Genomic DNA, 12,813 nt, shown 5'->3' with positions numbered 1-12,813 from the left:
GCATGTATGAATAACTTATTTTGATTGTGTTTCTGTTCAGAATTTTATTTAGAGGTTCGTTTTTAGGGAATATTTATCAACTAATTTTAGAAAGTCCTTTCCTAACTTAGTTTTTAATGTTGAGCTAAATTGGGGGTTGTAGTATAACACTTGCTTTTTTCTTCTTTTTCATTTTTTACCGGCCGTGTCAAGTGTCAGCTTTTTAATTAGAGTATTGTTGCGTATTTTTTATAGATAATAGTGCCTTGTTATTGGATTCTTAGTTTTATATTAATGAAGCTGCTTAAAAGCTTTTGAAAAAAGTTGAAATTATACTTTTCTAGTCTAATTAACTCAAAAAAAAAGACCACTTAAAATTTAATCTTAAACTTTTTACACAAACAACAGCTTAAATATTAAAGTTTAGATTTTGGTTTCAGTTCTTTAACATTTAGCAGTTTAAAACCAAATAATAATAATAAATCTGCGTAAATTACAATAAAGAACTTTTATATTGATAAAACAAAACAAAAATAAGCAACTGCATTTAGAAGTTGAATAAAATATAATGGACCACAAATTTATAAAAAAATTATAATAAAAAATGAAAAACGTAAAAATTTTACTGAATTATTGTAGTGCAAAAATTTATTTAAGAAAACATGCTGGTTGCTACAAAAAAATGGTTATAAAAATTTTTGATTTAAGTTTTTATCGTGAAGTCGAACATCAAAGTTCACTAAAATATATATAGTTCACTAAAGATTATATCTTATAGTTTATTAAACGACAAAAAAAAAGACGCTAAAAAAGTTTGGTCCTAGGACCTGGTGCACGAAGTAATATTTGGTTATCGAGTCGCACACCAAAAATACCTTTTAACGTCTAAGCAAAATCAAAATCAATTAAATTGTAGAAAAAAGCAAAAAGGGGTTAGGCACTGCAACTTTAGAAAAAAAGTTACTCAAAGCTTATTTAAATTAACATAAAGCGGCATCAAAACATTTATTAGAGTCTAGAATATCAACTTAAAAAAAAGTTATATTTGTATAATGAGACGGCTGTATGTAATATAGATGTCTATAGTTAACAATAATTTAAACAAAATATATGTTGTTATCTTTTCAACCTAACCTGCACAAAGAGGTAGATTATTTCTGAAAAGGTATGGTATAGTAGTTGCACTTTAGTATAGACTACAGAAAGAGAGCAACTTTTTAACGTCAAAATAAGAATCAAAATTATAAAATGTATTTCAGAGATGAGTCAGGGTAATTGCAGATGCTCAACTCGAAAAAAAAACTTACTATTGTAAAACTTTTACAGTTTTATTTCTAACATACTCATATTTACAAACGATGTACTGTAACTACACTATTTTATTTAACAAAGTATAATAAAAAAAGGCACACAATTCAGCAAAATATTTATATTTTGAGCAACTCTCATCATTAGAGTACAAAGTTAACAATATATTTATTTTTCTAAAACTCATGTAGTAACAAAATAGTCATAAAATAATTAAAAAATTTATAAAATACTATAACAACAAGCAACCATTAGAACCAATTAAACATACTTACAAATAACAACCTATGGTAAGACTATACATTACTATAATGAAAGTAACACGACTTATAAAGTATTACGAAAATAAAGAAAGAGTATAATCAAAATTTCTTTGCTTACATAAAACAGGTATCCTTAATAAATTAAAAATAGTTTCCAGTTCAAATGAACAAAAAAATATTCACTACTTTAAACCATTTAAACCTGTTAAAGTTTTAACCATTGGCACACGTAGGGTTATATTCTAAATGTTCTACAATAGACAAATATTTTGAAGCATTTAGTACTTTAACTGATAATTCATCCTTCTTTTCTGAATAATAAAAATCTCTACACTTTTTGGAACATGCTCTTTTATTCTTTTCTTAGTTGCCTTGTTTTTAATATGATATAGCTTGCTTTATAAAAGCAACTTGAATTGGTAAACTACCATACTTTTATTGAGTTTGACATCTGATTTTTACCTCCTGGTGTTATTAGTGGTTTTCACGTGAAGATAAGCCTTGTATTTGGTACATAATAAGCTGTTCTGATCAATTGTTTTACTTTTTCCTATAAAATTTCAAGGCTGTATTTATAAACGAAAGTTTTAAAAAACTACATTATAAACAGATTTCAATGTCTTTTGTTTTCAAAGTTCTTCAATGTAAGTAATTAGTTTATTTAACTTACTCTTAAGGGGGAACGAGTCAAATATACACGAAGAAATTTTTGCACGAAAAGCTAAATATGTACGAAGGGACACTTTTGCACGGAGATAATTTAGAAGTTTGAAATTTTTGCACGGAGGTTGTTTTTTGGACGAAGACACTTTTGCACGAGATCGAAAAAAAAATTAAAAAACTAACAACCGAAGGTATGGGTTAGAAGTAACAGTGATTGTAAATAAAAAAAATATCAAATATAATATACAAAAATAAAAAACTAGAAAAAAAAAAAAACTGAACGAGTTTAAGGGTTAGGTGTAACAGTGGTAGAAAAATAAATTAAAAGAAAAACCTAAAAAAACAATTATAAATACAATAAATTAGTGAAATCAATTATTGAAAATAAATAAACAAAAATAAAATACAGACCGAGGGTAAGGGTAAGGAGTAATATTGACAGTAGTAAGAGTTAATAAATATTTAAAGTTGAAAAAAAAAAATTCAAATCCGTGCAAAACTTTGATTAGCCTTAAAAAAAAAAACTTTTGTACAAGAAAAGCTATTTTTGTTATGTAATGTTTGTTTTTATTTTTAGTTTTAGCTCTCTTTTTTAGTGTAACTTGTGTAGCTTGAAACAATACGAAATCGAGAAAATTAAAAGAATTAACACTAAACAGAAAAATATAAAGATAACAACGTTGTTTCCATAAACAAAATATGCATTTCAAAAAAACAAAAATTTATAACATAAGCAAGCTAAAACTAATAATAAAAACAAACAACACAATACAAAACACAAAATAGCTTAACTTGTACAAAAAGTGTTTTTAAAAACAGGCTAATCAAACTAATTTAAAAGGTCTAATATGTATTTTTGTAACATTTAGAAATTTTACCAATAAAACTTTATTTACTCTGAAGATAGTTTTAAAACAGCTGTAAGCAAACTTAAAAGTAATTTTTATATATTAAATATGTCAAATAAGTAGATATGTATATGTTTATTTGTGTGAGATTAAGATAAAATTTTACTGTTGCACGGTTTTGCTCGTTTGACTTAAATCATAAAATCTAATCCTATAAACTTACTAGTTTTGAATTAGTTTTTATTTGGTTTTTGCATAAATTAAAAAAAAAATCAACTCAAAATAGTTTACTGTAATTTTTGCAAACTTTAGTTTCACTAAATTTAACCGTGCAAAGTTGGTGCTGAGCAAGTGAGTTTTTAAACCTACCATAGCTAATCTAGTAAGCCAGTAAACTTTATAACAAAATCGTTAAATATAATTTAATCTTGAAAGTTTCAAATTGAAACTATTATGATGTATCGTATTCTTATTGACTAACTAACTTTATTTAAAATATTACTCTTTTCCTTATCTCGTGTAAAATTATTAAGAAATTATCCGGTCCAGAACAACATATAAAAACAAAAACTTCTGAGTTAATCTGTAAGTAAACAACAACCAAAATGAAGCAGATTTCAAAAAAGTTCTTTAACGAATTATAAATTCAAAACTTACTAGAAAAAAAAAAACTAATTTTGTAATTATCAAAACAAATAAGATGAATTAAGACTGTCTAGAGATCAAAATAAATTGAGCCAACATCAAGTTTTATAGTTAATTAAACTACAAATTTTAATCAAAAAAATGGTTTAATTTTCTTTACTAATTTTAGTAGGAGTAGGACTTAAATGAAAGCCTCGTATTTTTGTAACTTTAGAAGCGTATTTTTGTTAACTACTTTTTAATAACTTTTTCTTTAAAAAAAGAATATTGTTAGTTTATTAGGCAGCATATGATTAAATTAATGGATATAAAATTAATTCATTCTTCACAGTCTTTAAATTTGTAAATAATATTTTTTGAAATAGTTTCAAGACCAAAATATCAAATTTCTAACTGTTTTCTCCTTTACCTGCATTCTCATTCCATAAACAATTATTTTCAGCTTTCAAGAAAAATAAAAAACAAGTCTGGGTCAGTGAAATCAACAAGCTTAAAAATTATGAAGTAAGTAAACATATGTATTTTTTTTGCATCTTAATTTATAATTTTACAAAAAAAATCCAAAACTTTATAGAATAAAATCACAAAACAACTTATGTTATTTTTCTTTAAACTTGTGGTCCTAATGAAAGCTTTGATTTGATAAACTTAGATAAATATGCCTTTTTAACTTATTAGGTTTTAATTAATATGAAAGCGAAAATAAACATTTAATAGTATAATTAAATTATTTAATCATAAAATTATTTTTATTTGTTTATCTATGGTAAAATACATCAGTCCTAAACTCTACCCCTTGCAACAATAGAAGTTTTATGGGAAGTTATATGATAATCAATCTAGTAGAATTATATATGTAGTTATATCAATCTCTTTTAACTTTGAGAAACATTAGCTTGCCCCAGGACACAAACTGACTCAACAATTTTAATTTAAGCTGATTTATACAGCAGCTAGCATTACCTTGAAAAGGATAGTCATCAAAAAATTTCCAGTTTGATAAAAAACTGACTAGTTTTTGTTAACTAAAACATATATTAATTTTATAAAAATTTGCTGGGAAAATAAAGTGTGAGTTTGATCATCAGTTTTAGTATTTTGAACATTTTTAATTTGTATTTAAATTGTTATAGGCTTATATATTTAACTTATTCTTGGCTTAAAACTGAGTTTATAATTTAAATTTTAATAGGAAGCAACACTGTCTGCAACCCAAGACTGGAAATAGTAAACCTAGAAGAACATCTGTAAAAAGGTTGAAATTTAAAGACAAGAAAAGTAAACTTGTTTTGTATACACTTATAATAAATATTTTATTTTTAAATAACATTTAATTTTAAAAATCCCTAAATTAAATAAAGTATTAAACTTAATTGTTAAAAATGTGTTTTTGCACATTAAATTTATAATAATTTAATACCAAGCTTTTATAAAATTTTAACGTTATTCACTTTCAATTTATGTTTACTTTAGTTTTATCTACTAATAAAATTCAAAAATTGTAATCTATTCTCAAAAATTAAGTTATTTCGAAAAAATTATGCTTCTTTTAACAAATTAGAAAATAAAAGTAATTATTATATACACATATATTCTGGTTTTTTTTTTTTAATTTTTAATTTTATATTTCTAGTTAGTAAGTCTGTCTATAACTATATTTAATTATGATAAGTTTTTATTAATTTAAACAATTAAGAATAATTACAACAATTAGTTGTAGTCAAATTTTAACTTGTTACTTAATAAGATTTTGATTTTTTTTAATTGTCAAGTGTATGTAAATAAGGCCATAGGGGGGTAAGCCATTTTTTTTACAATTTGAATTTATTTTATAGAGTTTTTTCTAAGCTTCAAGATGCTTATCATCGTTTAAAAAAAATCAAATTATTTTTTGAGATATGACCAGTCAAAGTTGGGCCGCATAATAGGTTCCCTATGGAAACCTAAAACAGCAAAAAAAGACTATTTTATTTAAAATATATATCCTCCTACATTTTTCAAGCAATCTTCTTCAAACTTTCACAGTCTAATCTTTATACAATAACAAAAAACATTACTTTGATTCAAAAAATAGATTTAAAAAAAATATTTTTTTTGAAAACAAAGACTTTTTATTTTTATTTTTATGATAAAATTTTAATTTTTTTACATAATTTAAATTCATAAATAACATTTTTTGTTTTAATTTAAGGAACATTTCCTGAAAATTTGAAGAAGATTGCTTGAAAAATGAAGGAGGATATAGATTTTTAATGAATTTTAAAATTTCAGAGAAAATTGACCCTGAAGATTTGTGGTCCATATGTTTAAATATCTCAAAAGTCAAATGATATTTTTGATTTTTATAAAAACTGGGTAGTAGTTTGTACTTTAAGCTTTCAAAAAAAAGCAAAAGTTAATTTTTGTAAAATAAGTGTTTCTACCCCCTATGGCCTCAACCATAACCTGTAACCGTAAATTTGACAATCAAGATCAGAAAAACCAGGAACTTAAGAAATTTAAAAAAACCTGGAATTTTAGAAAATTTTTACATGTTAAATAATTAAGTTTTGATTAGGTACATCAAATCTATCATATAGACAGATTTTTTTTTGTACCATTAAAAGTTTATTTTAATCAAAATACACATTAAAGTAGCTGTACTATATCTTTTCCTTGTTGTTGTACTATTTTTAGCATATTTTTATATTAAGTTTAGTTTTATAGTTAAAGTGCACCCATAAACTTGTTCATTAAAGCACCTGGAAGAAGTACTGAAAACCTGGAAATTGTTAAAAAAATCTTAGGCAACCCTTTTTATCTAAAAACATGATAAGCCAAGAAAAAAAGCATTATAATAGTTGTATTCTTAAAACTGGTTATACTCATTTATTATATTAAAATGCGTATCATTTTGTCTAGTTTTTATAGTAGAAAAATATTTAATATTTTTTGTAAATTGGCTTCTTTTTTAATAAGTGTATCATAAATTGTCTAAGTCTAAGAATTTTTTAAGTATTTCATATATTTTATACTTAAGTTGTTCTCATAAAACATGCTAAACATATAAAGATAAATTAAGATTTAACGGTGCAAAATACTGTATAATGTATGTATATAGTTTTTTTCATACTTGTGTTTACGCTTTTTCTCTTTTTTTTTTTGAAAATGTTATTAAATTTGGTACTTTTCTTTCTATAATATTATTTTAACTCTTAAAAATTTCTTAAGTCAAACTTGTAGTTAGTTTAATTAATATATAAAATATAAATAAAAACAAATTGTACAGTAATCTTCCTTTACTGTAACATAAAGGAAGATAATTTAATTGTACCTTTTAGGTACAATAAAGGAAGATTACTGAACAATTTGTTTTTATTTATATTCCAGTGTAGTTACTTCACTAGGATCTTTTGTTAGCAAACAATTAAACCTATATTTATGAACAGTTATATAAAATATATTAATTTCAGATTGCATTTTATCTAAGCCCAAAACTGTGCGTGAAATACTAGCTTTAAGAAGGGTAAATTTTTGGTTTAGTTATTTTAGTTTTTGCTAAAACACAATAATACTTGAATATATTTATAATACTTTATGTTTACTAGATAAATAATACTAATTTATAGTTTTTGTACTTAAAAAAATAATTACTCATTTTATAACACTATATAGTGCTGTAGTTTCGAAAAACTATGCTTTCTAAATGAAGTAGGTTTGGTAAAAATATTATTTTTTATGCTAATTGAAAAAACAAATTTTAATAAACTTATATTTATTTTACATTTTATCTTTATTAATCAAAAGTATAAACTATAAAGAAGTATGAATTTTATTCATATAGTAGTAAAGTATAAGTTCCGAAATGTGTGTATGTTATAACTTGCTAAGTTTGTGTTTTATTTTAAGACTTTAAAAATGTTTTAAAATGTAAAATTAGAATTAATGTACTGTTTAAAAAAGGATTTAGCATTATAGCTCAGAAATTTTAAAGATTTTTCACCTAAATACTAAAGTATACTTTACAGCTGTATTTTTTTTTGCAATTATGTCTAACCTTAATAAATAAACTGATTTGTACTGTTTAGAAAGAAATTCTGAAGCAGACAAAGGTTGTCAAAAACTGTGGTATTGTGGATGAGATCAAAAATCTCGATCTCACAAACTTGCATAGCTCAACTCATCACAACATAAGCAATACAAACGTTGTGTATTCCTCATCTACCAGCTTCCACAGTAGAATAGCTGATTCGCAAGCAAGTAATGATGGTGAAAAATTGGAAGATATAAATCATATTTTCAAATCAACAACTGATTTGTTTTCGCATCAAGCAACTGACAGTTGGCTTCAAACTACAGCAGTTGATTTAAAAACTACAGGTTTGTTCAAAATCTATGTATATATATAAAGTAAATACATCTTTTGAATTTTTTTTATAGATTTTTAATACGCTTTATGTAAAAACTGTTTTATTGCGAATTAGTTACGATTACATAGGGTATAAATATCTTGCTTGTACTAATTGAATGTATTAATGTACGCCAATAAATTAATACCCAATTATAAAACATAATATTAATTAAGTAAATAAATAAATGCATTATTCTGTTTAAAATAAACAACTTTTGCAATGCAAACAGACGAGTTATTGAAAATATTCACGTTTGTACAGTTTTTATTTATATGTATTTGAAATTGTTTAAACTTCTTTGATTGTAATCAAATTTAAATATATTTTTTTTCTAACACAAGTATTCAGCTTAGCGATATTAAGATTAATTTTTTTTAAATATCTAGATTAAAATTATGTATTTAAAAATATAAGTTACCCAAGCTAAATTTAACTAAAGCATACATTGTCTAATTTAGCATTTTTATTACGAACTATGAATAGTACTCACTTATCAATACCATAATTTAAAATCAGCTTACTACGGCAACATCAAAAGTACAAATGATCTGTCAGTCAACTCAAGCCCACGTTCATCTGTGTTGCCTTCTATTGCAAACAGTAGGTCTGTACTTTGAAGAACTAAAGTTTTATTTGTTACTTTTATTATCATTTTAGTTACACTTGACACCAGTTTTTAGGTGCTAGCATTCATCGTATAAATTAAAAATTATAGAATTAGTTCGATTTGCTCACATTTTCAACTATTAAGTTTTAACTTTAACTAATTTTATACTTTAATAACAGCAATGATGATACCAGTTGGCCAGGTAACATCGATCAAGTTCTAGATTCAAGTAATTTCAATAAGTTTGAAGTGGATACATATGGCTTTTTGATATACAACAGTGATGGCTGACTTTTCTTGATCCTAAATTAGGATTGTCTTGTTATTGACTATATAATTTCTGCTATGCAGAAACCTTTTAAACTTGTCCCTTACACAAAACCTTATGATCACATTTAAAACTTTATTCAATCTAAATATACTGTTAGTGTATATTGACTTATTATTATAAAAATTTTTACAAAAATACAAAACTTATTTAATATTTGGTACAAAGTTAATATACTGTCACCAGAAAAAATTTAAAACTAAATTTTAATTTAAGATTTTATTTTATTTACAATTCTTTTAAAGTTCAATATATACTCTAATTTTATATGGTTTTAAAACTTCAAATAATTGCACCATTGATTTTTGAGTAAATATGATAGTACTATAAGATTTTAGAATTTTGCTTATTTGTAAAACTTTGTTTTCTTCCGCAAAAGGTCCATAGAGGAGAATTTAATTAAAATATTACACAATTTTTAAAGATAAATTTTTGTTGTTTTCGTTTATAAATGTGAACTGAAAGCTTATGTTTGTTGTTAAGGGACATTTATTGCTTGTTAGTGTAAGACCCCTTCTGTGAATGGGGCTATATTGTTAATTCTGGGTTTTACCAGTGAACTAATATACTTATTTTTTTTAAGTTGTGCATATTTTTACAAAACTTTTTAACATGAAAAATATTTTTATCTATTTTATTATTTTGTTTTAGATCGTTTTTTTTTTATTTAATTTTTTTTCTAAATAAACTTTATTTAGTTTGTTTTTAACTTATAATTTCGTATTTTTAACATTTTTGTTTACTCTTAAAATAATATTAATAAAAAAACCAGTTTTTAATGGTTTATACTTCAATCGAAAAACATTATTCTATAAAAAACCCTTGATAAGGATTATAAAATCATAAAATAACTTCATTAAAAAGAACAGTATTTACTTTTTATTTCTCAGTAGTGGGGACCTTTTTCTAATGGTATTATACGATGGTTAGTATTAAAGTTTTAATTTTTTTTAACAATAAAAAACACTAGCTAAAGCCACAAATAACTTTAATTTTGCACTCGTTGATTTATACAGTATTTTCAGCACCTTCTTATAGATAGTTTTTACACATATAAACTTTTGACTTAATAATAAGTTTTGTTTTCCAACATAGGATTTTTTGAAAATTAAGTGACAAATATGTTAAATTTTGTGTTGATTGTTCAATAAAAATTATTTCAATTTAAGAAATTTCTTAACTTTTCTTTATTTATCAAAATTTGAAGTTCTTTGTACATAATCATGGTTTCTAATAATGTTTTTGATGGTCATGCCATAGAATTTTAAAAAGTTTTATTGCTTTTTAGTTTTTCTTTGTTGCTTTGATATACTTGTACAATTTTTAAGTGTTTCTTATTTATTTTTTTGAAATTTTAGCGTAAACTTTTATTTACTTTAATAAAGAGGCTTACTTAACGTGGTGTAAGTTTTAGTTATAACAAAACAAATAACTTTTACAAGTGCGTAAATTTCTGTGACGCACAGATAAAAATAAGCTAACATTTAATTTTGAAAATATTTTTCAGTTGTAATATTTTAAAGCTTAAGTATTGTTCAAACATCAAACTGAATTTTTTCAACCATCTTGTTCTGTTTGCAGTTTTCCTCGTTTAAATTTGTTTAACAATTTATAAAAATCGTAAATATTTAAAGCAGATTAAGTAACTACTTAATATTCTTGCATCTTTCTTCTAACATTTTACATAACTATAATAATTTCGTTTTTTTCATGCATCTTTAAGCTTATAATTTTAATTATTGCTTCAATTTTCATAAGGGAAATAGCAAGCTTTAAACAGTTACAAAAAAACAGCGGACGCGTGATGACGTCATAGGGGGGGGGGGGTTGAACAGAGCAATTCAAACTACCTGGAATACTATTGTGTTTGAAATTAAAGTATGTAGTTATGTTAAAACTTGAAAATTAAATGTTTAAGTATGAGAGAACTGTTTAAAATGCAGTTTATGTTGCTCCGCATTCCTTATGACTCCTGAGACGTTACGTGTCGTACACATATTAAATTTCCGTTTTAGATTATTTTAAAAAATAATGGTTTATTTAGAGAATAGGTTAGTTTAACTTACTTAGTTATCATTTTTCATAAAATTCTTTATAATATTTGCTAAGTTTATTGCTCTTATCAAATAAATATATCAAAATTTTAAGATTTTATTGTAAAATGGAAAAAAAAAAATTATGAAAGTAACATACTTTAAACATCATAAAACTTTAAATAAATTATTGAGGATTTTCAGAAAACTAGGTTTAAAATGGTACAAAAAACTTACTTATTACAAAAATTATAATGTAAAAAGTACGAAAAGTATATATTAACAACTAATTCTAGCTTACTTTAGTTGTATTTAGTGATTAACTAAAAAAACAAATACTTTATATAATATTTTCTGTTAAAAATAATCAAGGTATTTTTGCTTAAACTAATTAATTAAAAGTGGTACAAAAAATATTTTTTAAAACAAAAAAAATCAAAAGCACGTAAATAAAATGGAAAATATTAATAAAACTATCTTTAATTTATTTTAAGTAGATAAAATATGTGGTTGTAAATTAAAGCGAAAGATTTTCATATTTAACTTTTATATAAATTAGTTAAAATAAATAACGAAAGTACTAAAAAATAATTTGTGTAAATGATTTTTGTTTTTTAAAAGGTCTGGTACGACCCAAAACTATGTGTGAAATTTCATATTTAACAATCAACATGTTATATCCTACTTTTATTAGAAACGTTTTATTGGGTCAAGTATAAAATTACTTATTTTAAAGTTTTAAAACGCCTGGTCTATCTTTTTATTTTTTTATAAAATATTTGGATTTTGTTATTTTAATCGGAATGCTTTATAAGTTAGCAATTCAATAAGGCTCAAAGTCTTAATATCAAAATTTTTTTAATGAGTTTTATTCGTTAAAATCTAAAAATAAAAAAAAGGCTAAAGATTAATACATATTTTAAAATTAAATATTATATCTTAGCAATGCTAAACAACCAAGTAAAAAAGCATACTAAAACTAAAAAAAAAAAAAATTAAACTGAATAATCTAAAAAAACGTTGCTGCAGAAACGTATCAAGGTACGTTGATAATTAGGTTAACAAAGTATGTCAATATGATATTGCTATCTTTTCTTTAAGCATAAAAGTGAATAAAAACTTAAAATATTTTTTAATCTAACTAAAATAAGTAAAGTTCATAAGCACGATGTAGAAATAAACAAGTTTTTATCCGATAACCAATCTTTAAGAATGGTCCTTGCTCTTGATACTTTAAATTCACTTATATTACCTTAAATTTGCAAGCAACTACTGGTTTTATAATTTTTAGAATATGCTAGGAATTAACACAAACTGTTGTCCTTCCCAAATAAAGCGCTTACAGTGTTTTATTTTTACAAAAAAATATTGAAGTATAAATAATAGTTATTATAAATATATTAATACAAACATAACAGCATAATTTTAACATACATTTTTTAACATTAAACAACGTGTTCCGATAACAGGTGGTTTACGTAACAAAAGAAAAAGAGACTAAGTGCATTAAAGAAAAGATAACAAACTACTAGTATAGAACAATAAAACGAAACATTATCTTATAAGAAATATGCAAAATTTACATTTTATTATATATAATCAAAATGCATCTAATAAAACCAGTTTAAGAAAAAAAGAACTGTAACTCACATGTATTAAAAACTGAAAATAAATAAATATTGCAACTATTCAAGTTTAAGTATAATCTGACTTCAGTTTATGATTTGAAATGTTTTTAAAAGTTTTAA

General features: G+C 23.6%; 1 protein-coding gene across 1 annotated transcript; it reads left to right on the top strand.

Moving 5' to 3' along the window:
* Positions 1-4,153: 4,153 nt before the first annotated feature.
* Positions 4,154-10,271, top strand: LOC145843754 (uncharacterized). Its single transcript, XM_082950976.1, has 6 exons — positions 4,154-4,210; positions 4,899-4,984; positions 7,159-7,211; positions 7,774-8,065; positions 8,614-8,701; positions 8,884-10,271. The coding sequence occupies exons 1-6, from the start codon at positions 4,206-4,208 to the stop codon at positions 8,993-8,995; spliced, it is 636 nt and encodes a 211-aa protein (XP_082807102.1). The 5' UTR covers positions 4,154-4,205; the 3' UTR covers positions 8,996-10,271.
* Positions 10,272-12,813: the final 2,542 nt, after the last annotated feature.

This window comes from Thalia democratica, chromosome 1 (assembly GCF_965202585.1).
Source record: "Thalia democratica chromosome 1, ktThaDemo2.hap1.1, whole genome shotgun sequence".
NCBI lineage: Eukaryota > Metazoa > Chordata > Thaliacea > Salpida > Salpidae > Thalia > Thalia democratica.
Note: the sequence above shows the minus strand (reverse complement) of the source record. Positions and strands in the feature narration are given on the sequence as shown.

Coding starts and splice junctions, on each gene's coding strand:
- LOC145843754 (XM_082950976.1), top strand. Junction 7,212..7,773: donor AAATACTAGCTTTAAGAAGG/GTAAATTTTTGG, acceptor TGTACTGTTTAG/AAAGAAATTCTGAAGCAGAC. Junction 8,066..8,613: donor AGTTGATTTAAAAACTACAG/GTTTGTTCAAAA, acceptor ATTTAAAATCAG/CTTACTACGGCAACATCAAA.